This window comes from Ammospiza nelsoni, chromosome 31 (genome assembly GCF_027579445.1).
Source record: "Ammospiza nelsoni isolate bAmmNel1 chromosome 31, bAmmNel1.pri, whole genome shotgun sequence".
Classification (NCBI taxonomy): Eukaryota; Metazoa; Chordata; class Aves; order Passeriformes; family Passerellidae; genus Ammospiza; species Ammospiza nelsoni.
The window spans coordinates 3,750,573-3,773,774 of NC_080663.1; the positions used below are offsets into that span (position 1 = coordinate 3,750,573).

Consider the following 23,202-nt stretch of genomic DNA (forward strand, 5'->3'; position numbering starts at 1 on the left):
TTAAAGAATAAAAAGAAGGCTTCAGGGCACAAGAGGCTGGAGGAGGAAAACATGAGGGGAAAAAACAACCATCTCTGGAGGGGGAAACATCTCTGCCTGCTCAGGATCAGTCAATGGAACTTGTCTCTACTCCTTTCCTGAAGGGATGCCTTTAGGTGAGCTTTGCATCTTCCACTGGTTTGGAGCTGAGCCAGGAAGATTCAATAGACAGACAGACAGACAGACAGACAGACAGATCTCACTTTTTTAATCTCTCTTTACTGTGCTGTGGCATTTACATTCTTTGAATACAGAGAGATATAGTTCCTCTCTCTCTCCTAGGTTTTTTTTAAGGGAAGGTAGTGAGAAACTTAGAGAAGAGGAGAAAACAATTATCTCTACTGGCTGTTCTTGTTGTTTAGTACATGTAGAATATGTTATAGTGATTGTTTACTGAAAGTGATTTGTTAAGTGGATTTTAGTGGTAGTTGTTTAGCTTGATTAGCTAATTAGATAAAATCTGTGTTGTGACTGTCTGGAGACAGTCACGAGTTTTTCTTTAGTAGCTTTTTAGTATAGTATCTCTATAGTATAGTTTTAATATAGTACTAGTGTAATATAGCATAGCCTAAGAAAGCATTTGTTTAACCTTCTAAATCATAGAGTCAAAGAACATTATTCGCCACATGGGGGTCACCCTGAATCAATCCTGTCCTTTCTGTCGCTACACACATCAGCACTCGGTAGCAGTGCCCCAGTCAGCAACCATCCTGAACTTGCTCTCCTGTTGCTTCAGTAACCCACACTCTTGGGGAATCTGGAGCGTGTGGGTCCTTATGGAATGCAATCAGACCCAGAGCATTGCACTGGGAACTGCTCTCTTTGTGCATCTGTGCTCGGGCAAGTTCTTCGCTTGGACTCGCCCACATTGATGGTGCTAAAGTGGCTGGAATCAGAAATGCAGCCCAGCCCTCCCAGCTCCTCTAATCTCTGAGCACCAGCTGGAATGCAAGGGCATTGATTTCCTGCTCAATTCCCAAACACAACACACACTGATTCCCTGGGCAGCCTAAAGACACGGGAGTCATTAACCTGAAAGTGATGTGTTTCTGCCAGTGCTGGAAAAGGGCAGGAAAGATTGAGTAAAAGCTCCCTTGCTCCCTGGAGAAGGAGAAATTGCACAAGGCTTCTCCTTCTAGCAAACAAACAAATAAACAAAATATGCAAGTGTTACCTACTCCAGTGTCTAAAGCACTTGGATGTAGTGAAGGGATGTTTGTCAGGGAAACAGCCCTCGTGCTGAGCATTGGCTCTATGGATCCAAGGCAGGGATCTATGGAAGTCTGCCTGAAGGTCCCTCATGAGCCCCCATTGTCCAGGCTGAAGCTCCCTCAGCACCTCCTCCCTGGCCTTGTGCTGCACCCCTTGCCCAGCTCCCCTTTCCCTCTGTGCCCACGCTGCAGCCCCTCCATGACTTTCTGCTTCCCAGGGCCCACAGCTGCACACAGCACTCCAGCTGTGGCCGCAGCGCTGCACAGCACAGGGCCACGCTCCCTGCCCTGCTCCTGCTGCCCCACTGCTGCTGGCACAGCCACCGTGCCCTTGGCCTTCTTGGCCCCCTGGCCCCACGCTGCCTCATCTTCAGCTGCTCACGGCCGCCAGCCCTGCGTCCTTTGGGCCCACGCAGCTCCCCAGCCACAAAGGTGCCCATTGCACTTCAGATACAGCAGGCACCATTGCAAGATGGCCTTCCTGTTCTACAACGATATCTTCTAAGTAGATATCATAAAGTTTGATAGGAATAGAATTCTAAGGGACTCTGACTAAATTAAAATGGTCTAATTCAACTGTACAGGAAATTGCTCCTATGTAAATATTCCACCCTATCTGCCGTCAGCAAGCCAGGTTCTCTCTGCAACACTAGGTTTGTAGTTCTTCAAAGCTCTGGTATAAAAATTTAAAATATCCATTTTGCACTTTGTTATTTTTCTTCAGGCATGAAAATGGATTTTCTTTCAGCCTTCCTAGCTGGCTCTCTACACTCTATTGCTACTGGCCAAGCTCTCAGCTTGCTCTACAATTCTTAAACACCAGGAGCATGAAATGTTCCTTTCTCACTCACCTCAGGATCTTCAGCGCTGCTGAATACACGCTTCAGGTGACCTGTAGTGGGAAGGGAAAATGAACCAGACGCTGTCAGAAAACTGCCTGGGCTGCTGAATCCCACAGAACAAGTCAACCCAAACAGAGATGATTTCTCGTTTCACAACATCCCTCCAGCAGACACATTTCATTCACACAGCCAGCAAGGGATCAGGACAATATTCTTGCTTGTGCGTACAATTTGGCCTGTTTTGCCAGTAGATGAATACAAATATGACCAAGAAAATGCAAATTGTTCTTTAACACTCAGTGCTCCTGTTCTACCAAAGACATAAAACAGCTTCTGAAATCCTCTCCTTGAGGTTCTTTTTATTTTTAATCAGTTGCATGCACCAGTTCTCATTAACTTGCTTGAAACAGTTGCTCAGAAAAGTTTCCCTAAAATCCCCCTGAGCTGTGGCAGACACTCACTGCTTTGGAGTTTGCATTTCCTTGCAAGGGGAATCACTATTTTAGCACTTTGAAAAAGGTCAAGTTAGAAAGTCAAATCCTTTCATGACAAAATTTAAAAATAAATAAGCTTTCTCTGAATTCTGGGAACAACTACAGAGTTTTTAGAAGGTCTTCCAAGAAGCTCTGCCAGTCTACAATCTCAAAGGTGTCTTGCTTGTCCCAGCAAACTGAGGAAATGACAGAATCTGCTGCCACAGACTCTCCTGTGGAGGGAACGGAAGCCCTGCAGGTTCCCCTGCAAATGCTGCCCCTGTGGCTACAGACACCCCCTTTTTAGCTGAACGTCATGACAGGAGCTTTACCACACCAGTGGCATCCTAATGCTCTTTCTCTTTCAAAATCAGAAACTCAGCCACCAGCAGGAAGACATACAAAAGCCAGGTTAGGATACACCCTAACCTAAGCAGAATGGAAAACTCTACTTACGTGCAAAGTGTGTAACGTAATACGCGGAAAAACAAACACCATAAGCAGCAAAAGCTGCTGTGGCCAGATGGTGGATCATATTCCCAGAGCTGTGCCAGTCTTCTCCAACACTAGAAAAACAAATGGCCTCTCAGAGTGCAACTACCCACTGACCAATGCTCCAACCAGGAGGGTTCTCCTGATGTGAGCAAAGCCTAGGGCTGCTCTGACACTCAGGCCTTCCGTGCACCAAGGCAACCTTCTGATGTCACCACGACGATGTGGCAACCATGACATCACGATGTGACATCATAAAGCAAAGTATGACAAAGAAAAGCATCACAAAGCATGTTGGTCTGTGAATTTATGCAAAGCAATAATCAACCTTCCCTACAGCAAACACAAAAGAGCCTGGGAAGTTCTTCTCTGTCACAAAGCAGCACAAATTCCCCTCATGGGCCAAACCCTGTTATTCAGGGGATCCAAGGGGAACTCCAGGAGTGCCCCAAGCACCTACAGCCTGTACCCCAGCTGAGCATTCAGATGGGACCCAAGCAAAGGAAACCAGACCAAGACAATGGCCCACAGCATTGCACATGTGAGAAATGACTCTCACTTTTAACATTTTAAAGGTTTAGTAAACCTTAACAAAGGACTGAATAAGGAAAAATTGCAGCATTGGGAGTCTCTGTGACTAGCAGCCACGTTCTCATCTACAAAAAGGATGCTCTGCCTTTTAGACCCTTAGCCCTCCAAAAGTTTTGTCAGTCAACTCTTTCTCTGCTGTCCATTGGTGGAGATTACTTTCTTGCATCCTGACTGGAGGTCAGGTGTTGTTACACGCTGCCTGCTGGTCACAAGCCAGCCCTCCCCAAATGCCCTGACTACCCAGGCTGTTACAAGGGGGACGGGAAAGAGGACTATGGGAGGATATATTACAATACCATCACTATACATTTGAACATCCACATAACATCTGCTTCTTAAATGTCAGAGCCAACCATTGCATTACTCGTCTGGAACACACAGAACCAGGAGAGAAGCCACTGTTGGCATCACAGCTGAAATGCTTCCTAACAAATCTCCCCACATATTTTCTCCTTTATTGGACATGCCCAGGGCTCCGGTGCGGGTACATCTCTGCCTTTCTTCCCCCTTGGCAGCAGTCAAACTGGCAGCATCTGCCCGCCAGCAGCAGCTGCTCCCAGCTGGGAACGCCGCTGGCGGTGCTGATTTCCAGAGGCTTCTGTGTGCCAGGGGAAGCCAAGGCAGGAGCGGGTTGAACGGCGCTGGCGCTGCTGCTGCTCTGTGCCAGAGAGCCCCGGCTGGGCAGGGCACGGTGCCCACTGCGCTGCGGGCTCCTTCTCCTGCCACAGCTGGGCACACCTGGCAACAAGGCATGACAACTGGTGGGCAAGCCAAGGGATATCTGGGGCTGCCCTCCTCTGCACACACCCAGCACACCTGCAGCACAGAATTTTAACCCTCAAACAGGTAAACCAAAGGGAAACAGCTGGAAAAGATTTCATTTCAACCATTCTTTATGCTTCAATAGAAATGACCAAAATGAACGTCACCGAGCAGGGCCCAATCCACACTGCCAGCTCAGTGTGAGAAAAGAGGCATTACTTTATTTCAGTGCTGGGTGCGTGAGGAATCACTTCCCTGAAACATGCACGCCCACGGGTTAGTATCCATGGAACTAAGACATTACTTTCATTACTTTTATTCATTACTTTGCTCAAACTCACAGGCTAAACATCTCACAAAGTCTTTGACATGTTTAAATCACTTCCCCAAAATTACTGACATTTAGAGTAGGGGTCTCTTGAGGGTCTCTGGTGGTCATGTGGTGAACATCCTGTTCCTCAAATTCTCCTCCCCTGGTTAAGAGCCTTCTTCTGCTTGAATGCATTGCAGCTACCTCCTCAGTAGGCCCACTGTCTTTATTCTCAAGGCTAGGACCTCCACTTGCACACATTAACCACTGCTGTGAGGGAAGGTACGACTAAGCAATGCCTGTTAAAGCTTAACAAATTCACAATTTTTTGCAGGTCAACACTTCCCCAACATCTCTCGTTCCTTCTCTGGGAATCAAACACAAGCATTTTGTGATCCCTGAGCCCAAGGCCGCCTCCAACCCTTCTGGCACCCAGCAGCCCTTCTCTCCTCACAAACAGCAGGCCCAGCAGTGCCTTCCCTCACTGGCTCAGTCCCCAGCTGTGTCAGGAGTTCTCTGTCACACACTGCAGGACCATCCTGGACTGGTTGCTCTCCGCTGCACTCTGTTGCCAGCAGACACCCCCACCCTGTTCCTTGCCCCTTGCAGAACCCTGCACCTGCTGTCCATGGGCACCTGGAAGGGGAGGCACTCACGGCAGAGATGCACCAGCTGCACTGGGCAGGAACCAAAACCCTCTGGGGCACAGCTGCTGGGCTGGGTCTGGCACAGCTCTGCACGCCCCACTCCTCATGGGCTTTGGGCTGGAAATGCAATTGCACTTTCTGCCTCATGGAGAAAAACCAGGGCTGCACAAACAACGGCCAGCAGGCCACATCCCAAAGGCACTGCAGCATGGTGCTGAGAAGGAAGAAGATCCTTCCCCAATTCCTAACCATACCAAAACCACCATCAGTGGGACTTTTAATCTTGTGAATGTAGAGTTGATTCACAGGGTGACAAAGGAATCTTCCAATGGAGTTGAAGTTTGGTAGAGTTTTTATTCTGAGTCCTACTCAGACTGTTGATTTGAAATTTTTTTTAAAATATTTTTAAAAGGCTGTGCAGTCATATGGTTTTGTTCTAATACCAAAATGGCTAGATGAAATGTACTGGCATTTTAATTACATCCAAACTGATTAGTCTGTAAAAGCTTTCCTGCAGAATAGCCACTAAACAAGAAATGAAAATCTGTGGACTGTTGACTTTGCAAATTTCTACTAAACTTATCAGACAATGAGGCATTTTCAGTCAGATCATAGAGCAAATTAATTCCTATGGATAACTTGATTTGGATAAACCTGTTTATTTCAAATTAAAACTGCCAGCACATACTAAGTGGAAATCTGAATACTCACTTCTATGAGCTCTGAATTATTAGATAGTCATTGTCTGCCATATTAACAAAAAATATCATTCTGGCTATTTTTTTTACTTACAGCCAGCTCTTCAACACTCTTTGTAACACCAGAAAGAGAGTTTGTAGCAATGTGAACCATGGGTTGGTGGAGCATTGCAGAAGGCTCCTATGTCAGCACTAAATGTTCACATTTACCATAGCATCACTTCTTGCCTTTAATTTCAAGCTACAGCTCAGTTCCTGCAGTACAGATTCACACTTGTAGTCTGTATTTGCAGCTGGTTCTTACTTTCCTGTCCAGAAATAAATCATGCTTGGATCTCAAATCAAAATAAAATGAGGAGAGAGTCAGGTTCTGGATAGGTATAGAAAGAACTAAGAGATTTATTTGCAAATATGTTGAAAAGTTGTTTGTACACACTGCAAAACCAGCAGATTAAAGACTTGCACTCTAACTTGCAAGCTGAGCTTTGCCTGTTCTTTCTGGACTAATTTCTTGAGGCCAGAAACTGAACCTAATCAGTAAGAAAATCCAAACCACCTGAGTAGTTTGGAGAATATTGTAAATTATTCTGTCATGATGCTTTTTGCCTAAAAGTTCTGGCCATCCTCTGATTGGAGGAATTAGAGGAGATCGAAGCCATCATACTGTGCCTGTGCACACAATTTCTTCCCAGGAGTAATCCATGAAGCAACGCTGACAAATCCACACCAGCAGCTGCTGCCACACAGTCATGAAGCAGAGAATATGCATTTCTGCTACACTTGGACAGCTGAAGATGCCTCTGCTGAGCTAATTTTAGTGACTGCCCACCACAGATGAGACCTTGTGGTCAGTCTCCAGCAAGTCAGGGCGGTTAATATTCTGCCTAAATGAAGTAAGTCTAGCAAAACATAGACCATGGAGCCTGAGGAAGTCAGCAGCTGTGGGAGATTTATTTTGTTTCCGTATCTTTCTTTTTACTAATTTATTGCAGTCAATTATTTAAGGAATGGAATCTTTTTGCATACCATTGGCTGGAAGGTTGGTCAATCTTCCATTCATGACTCCTCTGAAAGCATCACCCCAGTGTTTTTATCAGTAGCTCTTCCATCATCATGGCTCACACAGCATTTCCTGCAGCTCTTGATGGAGTCAGGGAAAGGCACCAGGAGAAGGGGGAGAAAGCTGTGTGCAGAGACTGTGTCGGCTGAAGAGACATTTGTTTCTACTGATTTGACTGAACAGCTGCAGGAACCTTGCTGGCACTGCTGGCGGGGTGGCCTTTTGCAGGGCTGGGCAGAGTTTGAGGCCCAGGGTCCCTCCTCTCGGTGGGACACCAGGGTGAGCAGCCCCTGTCCCAGGCAGGAGCAGAGGTTCTGTGGCTCTGCCCTGGGCACAGGGACCTGCCACTGCCACGAGCTCCTGCCGCGGCTCCTCTGGGGCAGCTCCTGCTCTGCAGCGATGATGGGCGCAGCTGGGGGTGGCTGCAATGGAGGGGGGCTTCCAGTGGGCTCTGCTGGTCTGCCACACTGAGCCAGCAGAGCTTCTGGAAGGAGTCTCCTCTTGTGAGCTGCTGGAGCTGGCACTGGCCACAGAGCCGCTGTGCTCATCCCTGACAGGAGCAGAGCACAGCAGCCTCTGGGCCTCCTTGCTGCACGATGGCAGTGAGGAGGCCATGGACCAGAGGTTCAGTATGTGTGACTCAGTTTCCTGATAAACTGTGCTAAGAAAACGCTGCATCCCTCCTGCCAGATCTAAGACACTCCAAGAAATCTGTTGACACATTGGGAACTCAGAATTGTTTGAATTTTGAACAATTGTCCTATGAGCGCTTTTGATGGTTTTTGTCATTTTGTGTTGATTCAGTTGATCCTTCAGAGAAGCTTTCCTAATAATATAAAACAGGAGGAATTGTGGAGACCCTGGGAGGGCATTCCCTGGTCTAGGGAGGCACAAGAAACTTCCCTCAATAAAGCTGTTAGACCCCATTGGCTCCTTCCCCTGTTCCTGTGTCTGTTCCTGTGCTCCTGAGCCACACCTTCCCTATTCCCTCACTGGCCCCCTTATCTTTGTACTGCCCCGAGATCAGGGTCAGCCCCCAGGCCCCTGTGGAGACAAAGTGAGACCCTCTGTGTGTGGGTGCTGGGAGCTGAACATCTCCCTGCACAGCTGAATAAAACATCTGTGGAGATTATGCAAAGGTCCTTTTGGCTTCTTTACCCTGGACTATGCTAGCAGCAATTCAGACTGCCACAGAGGAGAAGCTGCAGTACTGGCACCAAGGTTTTGGCAACTTGACCATAGGCACAGAGGGCGTGCAGGATGCTGCCCTATGGATTCCTTAACCAGCCATCTCTGGTGCTGGCATATTCCCTCCAGCTTCTGCTGCAGCCAGGGCCACCTTTGGTCCAGCAGATGACATTGTTATTTGAAAAATTCGGCCCACACCTTGGGCAGGAGGCCATCCACAGGCTCTGGTCCTGCAGCCCCCTGCTCAGCTGGGGACAGTGTTCCCTGTGGGGAAGATGGAGCAGCCATCACAGGGTCTTGGGGGTTGTTTTCAGCAAGGGGGTGTCAGGATCTGTCCTAGTGAACAGATGACCTGATGGTTCATAGGAATGATCTCAGAGTGCAAAAACCAACACGGTACCAGGGGGTTTGCAGTGATAATCAAATAAAATGTGGTTTTATTGAAATAACTACAGCAAAAATGCGATAGAGGGATTAAGGGAGAGAAAAAGATAGAGAAAGAGAGAGAGAGAGAGGGAGAGGGAGAGGGGATATAGCTACCAACGCAGAGACAAAGTGTATTGGTCCAGTCCGGCCGAGGATCTGCCTGCTACGCTGGGGAGTTCTCAAAGGCTCTAGCTGACTCAGAGGTTTTTATTACTGAAAATTGTGAGGGGGGGAAACAGATACAATAGGGAACAGATGTAACAGGTAGTCTATGTTCTCAGCAGTACATGAGAGCCATTGTGTTCTCGGTCCAGTGGTCACAACCTGCAGGCAAACATCTCACTTCGGTCAGCTTGCCTCCCCACACACCTCCCCCAGGCTGGGGGTTTCAGTCCCAGTCCTTGGAAGGAGTCAAGAGGGGCCTTTTAGGAGTTTCATGTCTCAGTCCTTGGTGGGGAAGCGTCTTACATCTCCGTCTGTCTGTCATGGTGGTTGTAAAACAGGTGAGGGTCTTCTGTGGGAGACCACCTGAAACTCAGGAGAAGTCCAGCCAGGCCGAGAGGTGGGACATCTTCCAGAGCTGCTATTGTTGCAAACGGGGCATGGTGCCCTCTTTTTAGCATACAGCAAACACACTTGTGAAAACAGTAGCTTAACACTGAGCTTTCAGGTCTCAGGGCCCGTGGCGTGTGACTTTTCTCCTTCAGAGCCAGATTCTAGACGGGGGGGGGTCTTCTCTTCAGTGGTCTCCCAAGGACGATCATGAGGCAGATGAGGGAAAATTCTGACAGACTCTCTCACAGAGAGCCAGGCTCTCTCCCTGCTGGGCTCTAGCAATTGTTTGGGGGAGCTGATGGCAAATTGTATGTAGTCCTGTTGATCCTACTCAGAAAACGTAACAGCTTCTATCATTCCTCTGCAGAGTTGGCACGCTGGATTTCTCTTTGCCCACTGCAGGATGCAGCCCAGGCAGAACTGGTGGTTACAGGGCAGAGAAGAATTCACATCCTTCTTAGTGACCTGGCAGATGGGGCAGCTCCATTCTGTCCCCATGGCCATGTCTGTCTGTCCCTGCAGCAGGGAAGAGCTGAGGACCATGAGCTGCTCTCATTGGCAATCTTGCTTGGCCAGAGCCCAAGCTCGAGGCACAGTGGTCCAGGCTCTGTCAGTGCCCAAACATAAGCAGAAAGGGATGTTGTATCACAATCCATTCCTTGGTGAAGGAGGTCCATAGCAGCCTCAAGAGGCACCTCAGACACTCAACAGTCAAGGCAGTAACATATGGACAGGACACAGATAGCAGTTCATGGCTGGGAGAGCATTCGTAGGCATATCCAAGGACAAATTTCCCAGGAACTCTCCACAGCTCTGGGATCAGCCCATCAGCTCTGTCAGAAGCTTCAGCAGAACCACCAAATTCCTAAAAAGCAGCTCCGAGACACTTTTCCTACCATCCTGCCTGAGTAGCTGGATTGCTTGGTGCAAAACACTCTTTTTCTTCTCTTCCCCAATGCCCTGTGGACACTTGCAGCCAAAATAAAAAGCTCCTTGCCCTCTGTGTGATGTGATAATACAGTTTTTATATTTCCATGCTGGGATGAAAGAAAGCTGTGCTGTGGGTCAGGAGAGGCCAGGACCCATTTGGCCTTCCTGCAGGCTGAGGTGGTCCCAGCAGACATCCTGCTGCTTTTTTGGGGAATGTGTGAGGGGGAGTGGAGGGGGAGATAGAGAGGCCGAGATCACAGAGTGGAAACTCAGCTCCAGAGTGGCAGTGCAGACTCTCCCTGCTGAATGCCTGCTGGGGCTGGCAAAGAAGGAAAATGCCCCAATAACAGCCTGGTGGCACTGTGTCTCGGGGGAGGTACAGGGAGGTGACAACAAACAGCAGCATGGCCCGGTCTCACAGCTTCTAGGAAGCAGTGACAGAGGGGCCTCATGTGCCAGAGTTTTCAGAAAGGCTGTCTTCTCGAATGGCCACTCTGAAACCCCTCTCTTTGCCTCTTGCGTTTGTGAATGCTTTTGACAGCAACAGCATCCTGGGGCAACGCATTCCATGATTTCATTAAGCACTCCTTGAAAAGCACCTCCCATTGTTCAACTGAGCTGCCAGCCTGGTCATTTCAGAGGGTGCTGCCTTGGTGGAGAGAAAAATCAATCTTCAGCCTTTCAGGGAGCTGAAGGAGAAGGGACTCTTCACCATCAGGCACCTGGCTGGGTCCCATCCAGAGGTCCTGCTTTGTGGACTTGGTGAGGTTTGCTTGGCAGTTGCCAGCGCGGTGAGAACATTGTTCTGAATTACTTCATACACAGTGTGTAGAGTAGGTATGTGCTTGTTCATCTCCATGTGTGCTCAGGTTCTGCCTTCATTTCTGGTTTAGACCTGATATTTCCAATGTCTGTCAGCTGTCTGTAGGATCTGTGGGTACATGCAGCTGTATTTACTGGCAGCTCGGGTATCTGACACTCATCTTTGAGTGTGGTGCCTTCATAATGCAATGTGCAAGTGCAGAAACTGAGACACTAATGATGTTATTTGCCAGAGTCCCAGTCTCTGCCCAAGATGTAATTCAACGCTGCAAATTATTCTGTAGACCTGAGCCTGTGTTTTCTGTTTCCTGGCTGAGTACTTCAGCTGCTGGTGTTGCTTTTTTGAACAGGAGCACCTGACTCTTTTATCTTTATGACTTTTTCCTTCATGATTTGAAAGCAGCTCTTTATTTATTTTCTAGTAAAAGGGCCTAAAAACAAAGATGTGGACATTTAAGAAGGGTTAAGTAGAACACTTAATGAAATTTTTATTTACGCCTGCAGTAAGCAGGTCTGAAGCCAGAAATTGGTGCCAGAGTAAGTGCCTTTCTGTGCTTGTGCTCTCCTGCTCTTCCTGTCCCTGTATGCTCCTCTGGACACAGTGGGATGTGTTGTCATTTCCTGGGACTTCTGTTGAAGGCAACTGGTTTTCTTTCCAAGGTGATTCTTATGTTTCCCCTCATGGCTTCCCCAGGTGACGAACCTCCGTTCCAAGGTGTCCTGCTCTGCCATTGTCACTCTGGGAGAGCTCTCTGTGACCTTGAAGAAGGACATGGACTCTGAGGTGGATGAGGGTGCTCGGGTCCTTCTCCAAATGGTGTCCAGCTCCCCAGAATTTGTTCAGAAAGCAGCCAGTCAGACCCTGGGGATCCTGGTGGAGAATGTGACTCCTGCACGAGCAATGACTGCTCTCATGGACATGGGAGCCAAGTAGGTTCTTCTTCTTTTAGTGATATTCTTCACCTTCGTGTGTGTGGGAGGGAGAAGGGATGAGACAGAGAATGGGAATGGTTGGAGGGAAGGGTCCTGTATCTTGCATCTTCTGTGGACTCAGTGACTTGATTCTCCAACCAACCTCACTTCTCTCCTCTTGTCACCTTTTTCTGCACTCCTGCAGCCCATCAGTTCTCAGAATCACAGAAGTGCAGAATATGGGGAGTTGGAAGGGGCCCATCAGGACCATGGAGTCCAGCTCCTGGCCTTGCCCAGAACAGCCCAAGGGTCACACCAAGTGCCTGAGATTGTTGTCCAAATGCTCCTTCAGCCCTGTCAGGCTGTGACCACTGCTCTGGGAAGCCTGTTCCAGTGCCCAACCACCCTCTGGGTGAAAAACCCTTTTTCCTGATACCCAAACTAAAGCTCCTCTGACTCAGCTTCCTGCTGCTCCCTGGAGTTCTCCCAGTCTGTCAGATTTTCTTAGATGTGGTGACTGATGGGGAAGGGAAAGAGCCTGCAAAGGCCAAGGATAGAGCCTTGTGCTTTTGTGGGCAGAGGGGCGATTGCAATTGCAGCTGTGAGCAGTGTTTGGTATTTCACAGTGCTAAACACAGAGGACAGGACAGGCTGGCTAAACTGCCTGCCACCCTTTCCTCAGCTTTGCAATAGGGTAAAACATTCAGATGGATCCATTGCCAAGCCCCACAGAAGAAATAGGCTGCATTGCTGGATATTCTGCAACTTCATAGCCCACAATGTGTTCTCCCTGCATTTGTTGTTTTCCAAAGTTCTGCAGATTTGGGGATACATGGGTGAAAAGAGCCTCAATCCTGCTGCAGGTCTCTGTGGTGTGCATCTGCCCCTGCTCTCTCCATTGCCCTTCCTACTCATGGCATGGGGGCCTGAAGCAGCTCCAGACTGAGAACAAGGTGAAGGCAATCATGGCTCAGCCTCACACAGAGGTGAGGGGGGAGCTGGGCCAGTCTCTGCTGGCAGGAAGGGTCTTGTGGCAGCCCAGAGAGGCTGTGCACATTGCCAGGGAACAGCTGTGCCCTGCATGTGCCCCTGCAATGAGCTGTGCTGCTGCCAGTGCCCCTGGAGCTGTGGGGCTGCTGAGCTGTGGGGCAGGCAGAGGAGCAGGAGGGTGCATGTGCAGCTGAGCCATTCCTGGGGAGCACAGGGCTCTGGGCTCCCTGCTGTCCCAGGGCAGCCCAGAGGCCAGGCTGGGCCTGTGCCAGCTCTAGGCAAGTGGCTCAGGGTTTTGCCCCGGCCTGCCTCAGTGTCTGCCAGCAGGAGCATGTTTCCCTGTGCAGCTGTTTGGACATTTCCAGGAAATGTGTCCCATGAAATATGGAGCTTCAGATGCTTTAGGTTTGCATGGAGGCCTCTGTTAAACTTTGTGTCTCCGCTTTGCAGATCTGACTGGTTACAGTCTTATTGAGAAGTTTCCTTGGGACACTTCTCTCACCCACAAAGTCCTCGCCTCCCGTCCTGAAGAGCTCTCTTTCCTCCAAGCTCAGGAAGAAGCTGCTGCCTGTATGGAGAGTGTTTGAAGAATAGGATTGATGCGTTAGGCTTGATAGTTACAGATGTACATATGTTCTGATCTTTAGATGTAGTTTTGAATGAATGTGTTTTGATTCTGTCTTTATGTTTTGATGACATGTTTTTAATTCTATATATTTCATTTTGATGATGAAAAAAAAACAATAAACGAAGAGGAGAATGTGAGACCAGGACCTGCCAGCCTAGAGATTATGGGAGTGCAGCTCACTCAACGTGCCAGTGTCTCACCACATCCTTTCCTCATTGGGCCCTCTCCTCTTCCTCTTTGGCCATGTTTTCTTTGTGTCATTTGTGCTGCTCTTTGTTACTTGGCATTACAATGGGGCCACCATTGACATGTTTGGGGGATAATGGATCCAAAAGATCCTGTCTAGTCAAAGGTTTTCTACCTAGGTGTGTTCTGTGCTCACCAAAGGCCTGAGCAAAGAAACCAAGAGAAGTGTGCCCAAATCCCAAAGCTTTGCTCCTTTACAATCTCCCACAGATCTGGCTCACAGGTGACTTCAATCACAATTCCATAGGTAAGAAGAGGTCATGTATTTCACTGGTAAAAGGTGCACTGCTTAGGCAAAATCACCTGTATGTATATTTTTCCTGGGACAGCAGTGCAGCTGTGTTGTTTGCACCTTGTTTGTAGAAGGATGAGTGCATTGGGAGGCCAATAACAAGTGACAAGGGTTCCTCAGATCTGCACTGCAGCCTGGGTGCCATTCAGCCCAGAGCTAGGGGATCATTTTTTCCCATGGACCAGTGCTTGCCAGTGGAATGAATTCCTGCACAGCTGGAAGAAGCAATTCTGGATTCAGCTCCAGCTGTTGGTGGGCAGCATGATCATTGACAATGCTGCACTTCCAGAAATTATTCTGCAGTTTCCTTTCATAGTAATTTGAAGCTTTTGAACTTCACATTTCAATTTGCTTTGCCTTAGGGAAAAACATTTCTGGGCCCAGTGCAAACCTTTTGACAGCAAAGTCCTCATGGTTGCCAACTTCTGATGTTACACAATGTCACCTGGCTGCATATGTTTGCTTGGCTCTGGGTCTAGTCCCAGCCTAGCAAAGCCCAGGCAGGGTGGCACATTGCAGGGAAAATTGGTTCGTGAGCTTATGGGGTTGCCATCAGCAGCACAGTCAATGTGCCCTTTGGGGACTCCTCTGGAGACAAAATTAGGGACCTACCCCATGCCACAATATTCTCTTAGATCTTTCTAAAATATCCTAGAAAAGGCTGTGAAACTTCACATCTCCTTGCACACCCACTGTTTGGAGAGGGGCATTTTTGTCCCTCCTCAAAGTCATTGCTCTTGCACATCAGAAACATGAACATCCACCAACAGGAATGATGCATGGTCCTGCTGCTGCTGCTTCAGAGCACTGGGCAGTGCAGACCTGGGTGTTACCAATATGAGCACTTAATTAGCATTTCATGCTCCTTCAAACTATCCAGATCTCAGGGATTTTTGTTTCAAAGCAGCCACTGCACCATCTCTAGGGAAGAACAGGAAATGGGAAACAGCGACTGCCAGCCTTGCAGGGGTGTGGGGGAAAACCTGAGGTGTCTGCATCAAAAGATGAATGGGAAGAGTGTAATTGCCAAAGCAAACACTTTGTTAGGATAGCAGGAGCAGTTCTTTACTGCATGCTTGCATGAAGATCATTTGGAATCTCCTTTTTGTGTCTCATGCAGAAAAGGAGCTCTTAATAATACCACATCACTTAAACCAGATTGGGATGCAGCTCTGTAGTGGTTCACAATGAAGCAGACTGCCTGCTTTGTCACTGCCAGCCTGGTGAGACTGCAAGGGACCAGAGTGTATCCCATGCCTGTTTTGCCTGCAAGCAGTATTTGCTTTTCCTCATTAATGTGGAGTAAATACAAGAGTAATAAAATGAACAATTAGACTGGCCACTTTGGAGGATTTGCTCATGCTTTTGCATGTCAGTCCTGTACCTCATGCTCCCAAGGCTTGTTACTCATCAAGAAGTATTTTAACAAAAAAAACTCAGCTCTCATGTTACATCTGAAGAAAACTGCCCAAGATCATCAATAATTCTGCTGTCAGGAACAAGACAAGAGCCTTCCGACACTCACTTGCAGCTGTCCTGGATTGCTGCAGCCCTTTGTGAAAAGCTGCTGCAGACAGAGTGTTTGGAGTTGGTTTGGGCCTATATGAAAGATCTGTGGAGCAGTGTGCAGGGCTCTCCTGGCAGGAAACTGTTTGTCCAAGCCCAGGGACACGGTGCCAGCAGGAGCGGAGCGGCCCCGCTCCCAACCCGAGAGTCTGTGAGCTGAGCCACGCCGGGGAGACAAGGCAGCGAGGGGCTCCAGCCCAGCTGCTTCACTGCCCTGCCCGCCCCATGGAGCTCTGCCGTGGGAGAAAGCCGACACCAGATGAGTCCCCGAGCTTCCATCAGCTGCTGGAACTGCTCCGTGACAGCTCCTGTTCTTCCGAGAGAGACCCCGGCGCCTTCTTGGAACGCGTGTCATGGGGGGATTCTGTTTGTTAATAAACTGTTGGGGGTTTTCCACTTTCATATATCAGTAATAATTTCCTATTGCTGGAAAGGGATTGTTAGAACCCTTTAGAGGAGATGACTTATTGCACAATATCCTGTTTGAAGTTGTCTCAAACTGTGTGAGACAGATGGCTTCACACAGGAGCATCCCCAAGGCTGCTGAGGGGAAGGCACAGAGGAAGACAAACCCAGTATTTCGGAGGGAACTCCTTGACACCAAACCAACCTGAGCTGTCAAACAGCAGACCTGATGTTTCGAGACATGGGCCAAAGGGGAAACCTTTCAGTGTGTTTGGTCCAGGCTGGGCTATGCTCGAGGCAAAGATGTGTCAGTGTGTTGGATAATACTCTTTTCTTGACCTAGAGATGGTGACATTGAGAGGTGTTTTAAAAACTTTTATTCCATTTTCAGTCTCATGAGAAGGGTGAGACAATACAGATGTTATAATTCACGCCATCACAATCAGAAGCCAACTACTTCCTAATTATAATACATTATAAGCGTTTCTTGGTCTATCAGCTTTTTGCCATGCAATGTTGTAGATGCCTTAAAGCCAATTATTTGAAACTACTCCTCATGGGTCCCACTACAATGCATCTTTTATAGCTCTGTTTTTCCAAAGTCTTATTTGCAAGGCCATCTTTTGAAACTTTTTTCTAGCTCCATTTCTCTCTCAACAATATCTGTCCTATTCCATGGAAATTTTTAAGTTACCATTTCTTGTCTCAAGATTTATATACATATTCATACTGTGTGGGCATTCTATTAGGCTCTAAAAACTATCTACAAAACCATTTCCCACATCAGTGCACTTGTCTCCTTCTCTCCTCATTGTGCCTGGCAAGCACAGGAGCCCAGAGCTCCTGCAGAACCCATCACAGCACTCAGTGGGAGCAAACTTGTGTCCAGTCCTCACCCGGAGCTGCGGTGCCCAGCATTCTACCACACTGCAATGAGGAACTGTTCCTGCTCTTTCAGAAGGAGCTAAGGAGCTTTGGCCTTCAGATCAATTGTCTGCAGGCTCCTGCAGTGCCTGGTGCTGCTCCCTTGCCAGCGGCACCCCAGGCCAGGGGGGCACATCTGGGCTGCTGTGTCTGGCTCTGGGGCTCCCTGTCCTGGGCAGTGAGGAGGAGCTGCAGAGGCTCTGCAGGACTGACAGGATGGGCTTTGGGGCTGGCAGGAGAAGCTGAGGGACCTGGGCTGCTGGAGCTTCTGAAGAGGAGGCCCAGGGCTCGTCCTGCAACTGCTCCAAGGGTGGTTCCAGAGAATGCCAGAATCAGCAAGGGTGGAACAGGCTATGGAGACCATCAAGTCCAACCTGTGCCCTGACACCGCCTTGCCTCCCCTGAGCCTCCTCCAGGATAAACAACCCCAGCTCTCTCAGCCACTCCCCACAGCTCTTGTGCTCCAGACCCCTCCCCAGCCTGTTGCCCTTCTCTGGACACACTCCAGCCCCTCCCTCCATGTCCTTCCTAAATTGGGGGCACCAGAACTACAAACAGCACTTGAGGTGCAGCCCAAGCAGTGCTGAGCACAGGGGAAGAATCCCTGCCCTGCTCCTGCTGGTCACACCATTCCTGATCCAGGCCAGGAGCCACTGGCCTTCTTGGCCACCCGGGCACACTGCTGCCTCATGTCCAGCCTGCTGTCCATCAGTGCCCCCCAGTCCCTTTCTGCCTGGCTGCTCTCCAGCCCCTCTGGCACCTTGTTGAGGGAGGCAGGCAGGGAGGGAACGGGTCCAGATCCAGTCCTTCCTGAAATGTGGTGTTTGCTGGCACTGACAGTTCCCAGATCTTGATATTTCCCTATTCTGGCACAGCCCAAGTGCAGCAACTTGCTGGCAAAGAAAGCCAAAACCAAGCAAAGACCCGGTACCTACAGCAACCCGATCTTGGATTTGCTGACACCGCCAGTACCCAGATCTGGAATGTTTCAGCTGCCTGCACAGCCTAATTCCAGCAATTTGCTGGCAGAGAAAATAAGCATCTGGCAATTTCCCAGTGCCGGCACATTCCGCACCAAGATCTGGTGTGCGCTGGCACTGCCAGTGCCCACATCTGGCAATTTCCCTCTTCTGGCACCACCCATATCCAGAATTTGCAGGCAAAGAAAGCTAAAACCTGGCAATTTCCCCTTGCCAGCACCGCCCAATCTGGAGTTTTTTGGCAGCACCATCCCAAGAAAGATGGAAGGAAAGAAGGAAAGAAAAGAGGAAGGCATCCAGACCCAGTCCTTCCTGGAGCCTGGAGCCTGAAATGGGCTGTTTGCTGCCACTGCCAGTGCCCAGATCTGGAAACTTCCCTATTCTGGCACAGCCCAAGTGCAGCAATTTGCTGGCACAGAAATCCAAAACCTGTGGCAGCTTCCTGCTACTGGCTCTGGCACCGCCCCCACATCTTGTGTTTCATGTAACCAGAACCCAGATTTGGAAATTTCTCAGTGCCAGCAGAGCCCAAATCTGGCAAATTTCTGTCGCTGGCAATGACACCACCCAGATCTGGTGTTGGCTGGCAGTGCCAGTGCCCAGATCTGAAAACTTCCTGGTGCCGGCACTGCCCAAGTCCGGCAATTTACTGGCACAGACAGCCAAAATTTGGAAATCTGCAGGTTCTGGCACCAGCATCATGCAGCTCTGGTGTTTGCTGGGACCGCCAGGGCCCAGATTTGGAAATTTCTCGATGCCTTCACAGCCCAGGTCTAGCAATTTGGTTTTAGCTAGCTTAGGAAGAGAAGTTCCTTGGACTGTGGCTTTTTCTTGGAACTGTTTAAACCTGCTCTGGACTGAAAACCCAGAAAAACACCAGCAGCAGCTCACACCTGTGGCCCCCCGAGCTCTGGGATGCTGCATTCCAGCACCAGAGGGACTTAGAAGAGACTGATTGAGCCAACTACAACCCACAAAAAGGACTTTCTGAATTTGCCATCTCTTCACCACTGTCAAAGGTTTTATTTAATATTATTCATTTTTCATGCTTGTGAATACTTTACTTGTTAAATAAACTGGGTTTTTTTTCACTTTTCTCGAGGGAAGGCTTTTCCTGAACTAGTAGGGGGAGGGGCCATTTGAACTTGCTTTCTAGACGGACCCCTTTTGGAGATTTCCTCCCAAAATTTGCCCTAAGCCAGCACAAACAGTCATCATGCAAATTTCACCAGTGGCGTAATTTCCCGGTGGCAAATCATGTGACAGAAGCTTGACCTTGTTCTCCATGACAGATTCTTGGGAAGAGCAGACAGGAGAAGATTCCTGGAAAACTGAAACAGCTTTCCAGAAGTGAAATGAAAATGAAAGAAACAATCCAAGATGTTTTCCTCTATTTATTTCTATGCTCCCCTTTTCCATGTTGCATCCCAGTAATTCCAGATGCACCTCACCTCTAAGATTGGTGACTTAGTGATTTTTAGACACACTAAAATACTATGAGCCACACACAGTTTTCTTTCCCCTGTTTTTACAGGAAGGCAACACTGAAGATATAAGTGCAGTGCTGGGGTCAGGTAGGAATCCTACCGCAAGGGAAGGTGCCCCAACAGTGTTTGCCCCTCAGCAAGGACAATGCACAGCAGTGAGCGAGGGGATCGCTGTGCCAGCGTGCAGGAGTCAGGGCTCTGCATCCGGGCTCAAGGCTGCAAAGTTCCCGTGTTTGGACAGACGGAGGGGCTGTCCCCGGGGCGCGCAGGGCTCGAACGTGGGGCTCGTGGGGCGAGCGGGGAACGGACACGGGGACGAACGGCCCCGGTGCTTCAGTTGCAGCGGCGGCAGCGGCGGCAGCAGCAGCGGCAGCAGCAGCGGCGGCAGCAGAAGCGGCGGCAGCAAAGAGATATTTTGAATACTCTCTTTCTTTCTCTTCTCTCTTTCTTTCTCTCTCTCTCCCTTTGCCGCGGTCGGGCACCCTTCTCTTGGGGTCCCTTGCCCGGCGTCCCTCTCCTCTCCCCGCCTCCTTCTCCCCTGCAGGGCCGGGCCATGCCCCCGGCCCGCCCCCGGCCCCAGGCGGGGCTGCCCCGTGCTCGGCCCCGGCCGTCCCGCCGCGGTCTCGCCTCCACCCGGCTCTGGCCGTACTGGCGGTGGCGCTGCTGGGCGGGCATCAGTGCCTGGTGCGGCGGCGGCATCGCCGCCTTTTGCCTCCGCCTGGCCCGACCCCGGCCCCAGTCCCGACCCCGGCCCCGCCCCCGGCCCCGGCCCCGGCCCCGGCCTCGGCCCCGGCCCCGGCCCCGGCCCCGGCTCCGGCTCCTCCCGGGGCCCGCGGAGGACAGACGCGGCGATGCCACTCCCGCCGCCTCCGCTGCGGCTTCCCCGGCCCGAGCTCCGCCGCTCGGCAGCGCGGCCGCCGGCCCCGAGCCTCCCGTGCCGCGTTCCCGGGAGCGAACGCCCGGGCATGGCCGGCCCGGGGCGGGTGAGGGGCGCTCGGGGACCGTTGCTGGCCCCGGGCCGAGCGCTGACAGCCGCGTCCCGCCCGCAGGGACGGCACAGGAGGCCCTGCAGGAGCGGTACCGGCTGGGATCGCTGCTCGGGCGCGGCGGCTTCGGCAGAGTCTTCGCGGCCACGAGGCTCTCGGACGGCGCCCCGGTGAGCGGCGGGGCCGGCGGCGGGCGCAGGAGGAGAGGATGGAGGAGGAGGAGGGCGGAGGACGGAGGATGGGGCTCGCAGTGCGGGCGGCGAGCTCACCCCGCTGCTGCCCTTGGCTTGCAGGTGGCCATCAAAAGGGTGCCACGGAACCGCGTCCGGCACTGGGGCGAGCTGGTGAGTGAGCGGGGCCAGCAGCCGGGGCTGCCGGCCGGGGATGAGCCGGGGCCCGGCACGGTGGGAGCCGCCAGGACGCCCCGAGGGAGAGCGGGCGTGGGGCCAGCGCAAGGCGCAGGGCATCCCGGGCTGGCTGAGGGCTTCCCCAGGCCTGGCACGGCATCGGCCCCACTGACGGCATCGTGCTCCTCCCGCAGCCCGACGGCACCAGCGCACCCCTGGAGATCGTGCTGCTGGCCAAGGTGTCCACTGGTTTCCCTGGTGTGGTCCAGCTGCTGGAGTGGCTCGAGCTCCCCAACTGCATCGTGATGGTGCTGGAGCGGCCAGAGCAGTGTCAGGACCTGCAGCGTTTCATTCGGGCACGGCAGTTCCTGCCCGAGGAGGAGGCGCGGGGGCTGTTCCGCCAGGTGCTGGAGGCCGTGCGGCACTGCACCAGCTGCGGGGTCCTGCACAGGGACATCAAGCCAGAGAACATCCTGGTTGACCTGGACACTGGGCAGGCCAAACTGATTGACTTTGGCTGTGGCACCTACCTGCAGGACACAGTCTACACTCACTTTGCAGGTGAGCCTACACAGGGCTGTGCTCCCGCTGCTGACATCTCATGGCCCATCATCTCCCAGCCCAAGCTGGCTGTGGCAGTGGGGATTCTCCCTTTTGCTGCCAGTCAGGGCACTGAATCTTCAGCTGAGTTGCTTTAGAGCAGGGCTGTGTGGGGAGCTGTCTTCCAGCCCTGCTGGCAGCCTCTGCCAGCCACTCTGCCCAGAACTGGTGCTGGGCTGGGGCAGCCAGCCCAACCAAAACCCCCGTGGGTGGGGTAGCAGAGAGGGGGGCTGGAACCTGTGCCCCAGCCACTTTGGTGTGCAGATGAGAGGAAGGGCTTGGGCTGCTCCACTCGCCCTGTTTGCCTTGGCTTCATAATATTTTTGGGGCAATGCAGGCTGGGAGGATAAGGGCAGGTTTTTTCCCCAGCATGGAGAGGGTTTTTCCTTTGCATGTCATGGTTGGGCCTAGCCAGGGCTTTCCTCTTCCAGCACCAGAGGCTTCTTTTCCAACCCTAACTTAGTGCACAAGTCCCAGGTGCTGGCGAGAGGGCAGTGGTCACCCTGTGTGCCCCTGATGCAGCCCCCACATGCCCAGGGATGCTGGGGCCAGGCTCTGGGAGCAGCAGCATCCCCCTGATGAACTCCATCTGTATTCCATAGGAACACTGTCCTACAGCCCCCCGGAATGGAACGACTTTGGCTGGTACCATGGCGAGGCAGCAACGGTCTGGTCCCTGGGCATCCTGCTGCACCAGATGGTCTGCGGGGAGCACCCTTTCAGGAGGGGCCGAAACCTCAGCTGGGGCCAGCTCCCGCTGCCACAACGGCTCTCTCAAGGTGGATCCTCTTCTCTGGGCACGGGGGGAATGCCAGTGCTGGGAGCCAGCAGCGGGCTCGTGGGCATCCCACTCTGGCAGCTGCTGAGGAGGTGGCACATGTCCTGCTCTCCTCCAAAAGAGGGAATTGATGGGAAAGTTTAGGCCCAGCTCTGAGCACATCCAGCATGGCCTGGGCACGGGAATAGTGGGGTAAAGTAGACAGGAGCATTCGCTGGCAAATCGTCTACCTAAAGTCTTGGCACAGAAGAAAGTAGTGGTTTGCTGCTGCATAGAGCTGGCTGACCGTCACTTTCTGCTTTCTCTCCCCAGAGTGCAAAGATCTGATCAGGTGGTGTTTATCCGTGAACTCATTGGACAGACCCACACTGGAAGACCTGTTCTGTGATCCTTGGATGTGGGATATTCCTCTGCCATAGAAGAAGGGAGAGAGCCATAGGCACACTTTGATCCAGAGCCCTGGTAAGTTCCTGCTCCACATATGCCTTGGCAATGAGAAGCAAAGGAACCCAGAGCTTTTTGTGCTGCCTGTGTCACTGCACCGGGGTCATGGGATGGGAACACGCAGCCCTAGTGCTGGAGCTGAGCTGCTCTGCCCAGCACTGGTGGCCGCCATCCAAGCTGGTTTTGCTTGTCCCGGTTCCCTGACAGCTGGGGCCCTGGGCAGAGCCCTGAGAGCCTGGTCTGCCCCCAGGGAAGGAGAAGGAGCCCCTGGAGAAGCTGTACCAGGTGGGGATGCTGCTTCTGCTGCTGCTTCTGCTGCTGCTGGAGACAGCGAGGGTGACATCAAGGATGACAAGCTCTTCCTCAGCCTGGCCACGGGAGGCTGAAGGTGATGCACTTTGATTCTGGCACCTTCTTCAAAGCCAAACTCCACAGGGAATTTGCAGATGAGTCCCCACCCGGAGAAATTCTGCCAGATGTGGGCATGGCCCAGCCTGGCTGGGAACCAAAGGCTCCCCCTTTGCTGGGGCAGATGCAACTCATTCTTCAGTCGCTGCCCAGCTGCTTTTGG

General features: G+C 51.4%; 1 protein-coding gene and 1 pseudogene across 1 annotated transcript; one reads left to right on the plus strand and one right to left on the minus strand.

The window, feature by feature from the left end:
* Positions 1 to 9,226, minus strand: part of LOC132085538 (serine/threonine-protein kinase PAK 3-like) — a 21,667-nt pseudogene extending 12,441 nt beyond the window's left edge.
* LOC132085539 (serine/threonine-protein kinase pim-1-like) lies at positions 9,225 to 22,606 on the plus strand. Its single transcript, XM_059491006.1, has 6 exons — positions 9,225 to 9,242; positions 20,021 to 20,632; positions 20,756 to 20,806; positions 21,004 to 21,370; positions 22,012 to 22,188; positions 22,500 to 22,606. Exons 1-6 carry the CDS (start codon positions 9,225 to 9,227, stop codon positions 22,604 to 22,606), a joined length of 1,332 nt encoding a protein of 443 aa, XP_059346989.1.
* The last annotated feature ends 596 nt before the right edge of the window (positions 22,607 to 23,202 follow it).